The 1,659-nt window shown below is 52.5% G+C and overlaps 1 protein-coding gene across 1 annotated transcript; it reads right to left on the bottom strand.

The window, feature by feature from the left end:
* Positions 1-377: 377 nt before the first annotated feature.
* On the bottom strand, positions 378-1,403 carry LOC136787699 (olfactory receptor 14C36-like). Its single transcript, XM_066985013.1, has one exon. It carries the CDS (start codon positions 1,401-1,403, stop codon positions 480-482), a length of 924 nt encoding a protein of 307 aa, XP_066841114.1. The 3' UTR covers positions 378-479.
* Between the last annotated feature and the right edge of the window lie 256 nt (positions 1,404-1,659).

Raw genomic sequence — 1,659 nt, 5'->3', positions numbered from 1 at the left:
CCCTGAGAATCCATGCTGGGTCTGTGCTCTCACCACACCGAGACCCCGTGGAAAGAAGCAAAGCATCGTGCCCCTTTGGAGCCTCTTCCTGGGGCTTGTTCTTGACAGCAGCTTTGCAGGAAGGCCTCAGCCTTCAGGCAGTGCCCGGAGGAGATCCCCCCTTAGGAGGGATCTGCAGAGCCAGACCAGGTCTCACAGGTGGGACATCAGACAAGGAAGGCAGTGCGGGCTCCTATATTTTGTTTATGTTCACAGAGATGCGAGTTCCTCATATACAGAATCTCTGAGCTGCAAACACAACACAGACAGAAATAGAAAAGGGACAAATAAAGATATATCACTGGGCAACATGGGCTAAATTAAGAAAATCCTGGAATATTAACTAACATCAACAGCAACAAAAATTTACAGATTTCTTGTTTCTGTTATAGTTGATATTATGTGCTACATGCAAAAGGAGAGGGGCAATTTATTGATTCTTAAACACATCTAGTCATAAGTTTCACCAAGGCATCCTTGACCTCCTGGTTCCTCATGCTGTAGATGAGGGGGTTCAGTGCTGGAGGCACCACCGAGTACAGAACTGCCACCACCAGGTCCAGGGATGGAAAAGACATGGAGGGGGGCTGCAGGTAGGCAGACATGGCAGTGCTGATAAACAGGGAGACCACGGCCAGGTGAGGGAGGCACGTGGAAAAGGCTTTGTGCTGGCCCTGCTCAGAGGGCATCCTCAGCACCGCCCTGAAGATCTGCACATAGGAAAAAACAATGAAAACAAAACAGCCAAAGACTAAAGAAACACTACACACAAGTGCCCCAACTTCCCTGAGGTAGGCATATGAGCAAGAGAGCTTGAGGATCTGGGGGATTTCACAGAAGAACTGGTCCACTGCATTGCCTTGGCAGAGGGGCAGGGAAAAGGTAGTGGCCGTGTGCAGGACAGCATTGAGAAAGCCACTGCCCCAGGCAGCTGCTGCCATCTGGGCACAAGCTCTGCTGCCCACGAGGCTCCCGTAGTGCAGGGGCTTGCAGATGGCCACGTAGCGGTCGTAGGCTGTGATGGTGAGAACATAAAATTCTGCTGATATAAAAAACAGAAAGGAGAAGACCTGTGCAGCACACCCTTGATAGGAGATGGCCCTGGTGTCCCAGAGGGCATTGGCCATGGCTTTGGGCAGAGTGGTGGAGATGCAGCCCAGGTCGAGGAGGGCGAGGTTGAGGAGGAAGAAGTCCATGGGGGTGTGGAGGCGGTGGTCGCAGGCTACGGCGGTGAGGATGAGGCCGTTGCCCAGGAGGGCAGCCAGGTAGATGCCCAGGAAGAGCCCGAAGTGCAGGAGCTGCAGCTCCCGCGTGTCTGCGAATGCCAGCAGGAGGAACTCGCTCACAGAGCTGCTGTTGGGCATTTCCTGACCTTCATCAAGGGCACTGCAAAGAAGAAAAAATACAGACTGAGTGTTAGGGGAAATTTCCCTGAGCAATACTCATTTCTTTCCTCATTAAAGCCTTCACATCATGTTTCTTTCAGGGTTACCTTTGTGTCTCTCCCTGGTTGTAGCCCTGCTTTGTGCTTGCTGAGTGTCCCGTACTGAGCAGCCACCTCTGCCCATCAGCCCCCAATGCGCCACCCCTGGTCCACTGCAGTGGTAAATGTTGTTGCTG

Source organism: Anser cygnoides, chromosome 30 (assembly GCF_040182565.1).
Source record: "Anser cygnoides isolate HZ-2024a breed goose chromosome 30, Taihu_goose_T2T_genome, whole genome shotgun sequence".
NCBI classification, from domain to species: Eukaryota; Metazoa; Chordata; class Aves; order Anseriformes; family Anatidae; genus Anser; species Anser cygnoides.
Note: the sequence above shows the minus strand (reverse complement) of the source record. Positions and strands in the feature narration are given on the sequence as shown.

What these genes read in the sequence shown, in the direction of transcription:
- LOC136787699 (XM_066985013.1), bottom strand. Translation starts at nt 1,403, where the DNA reads ATGCCCAACAGCAGCTCTGTGAGCGAGTTCCTCCTGCTGGCATTCGCA.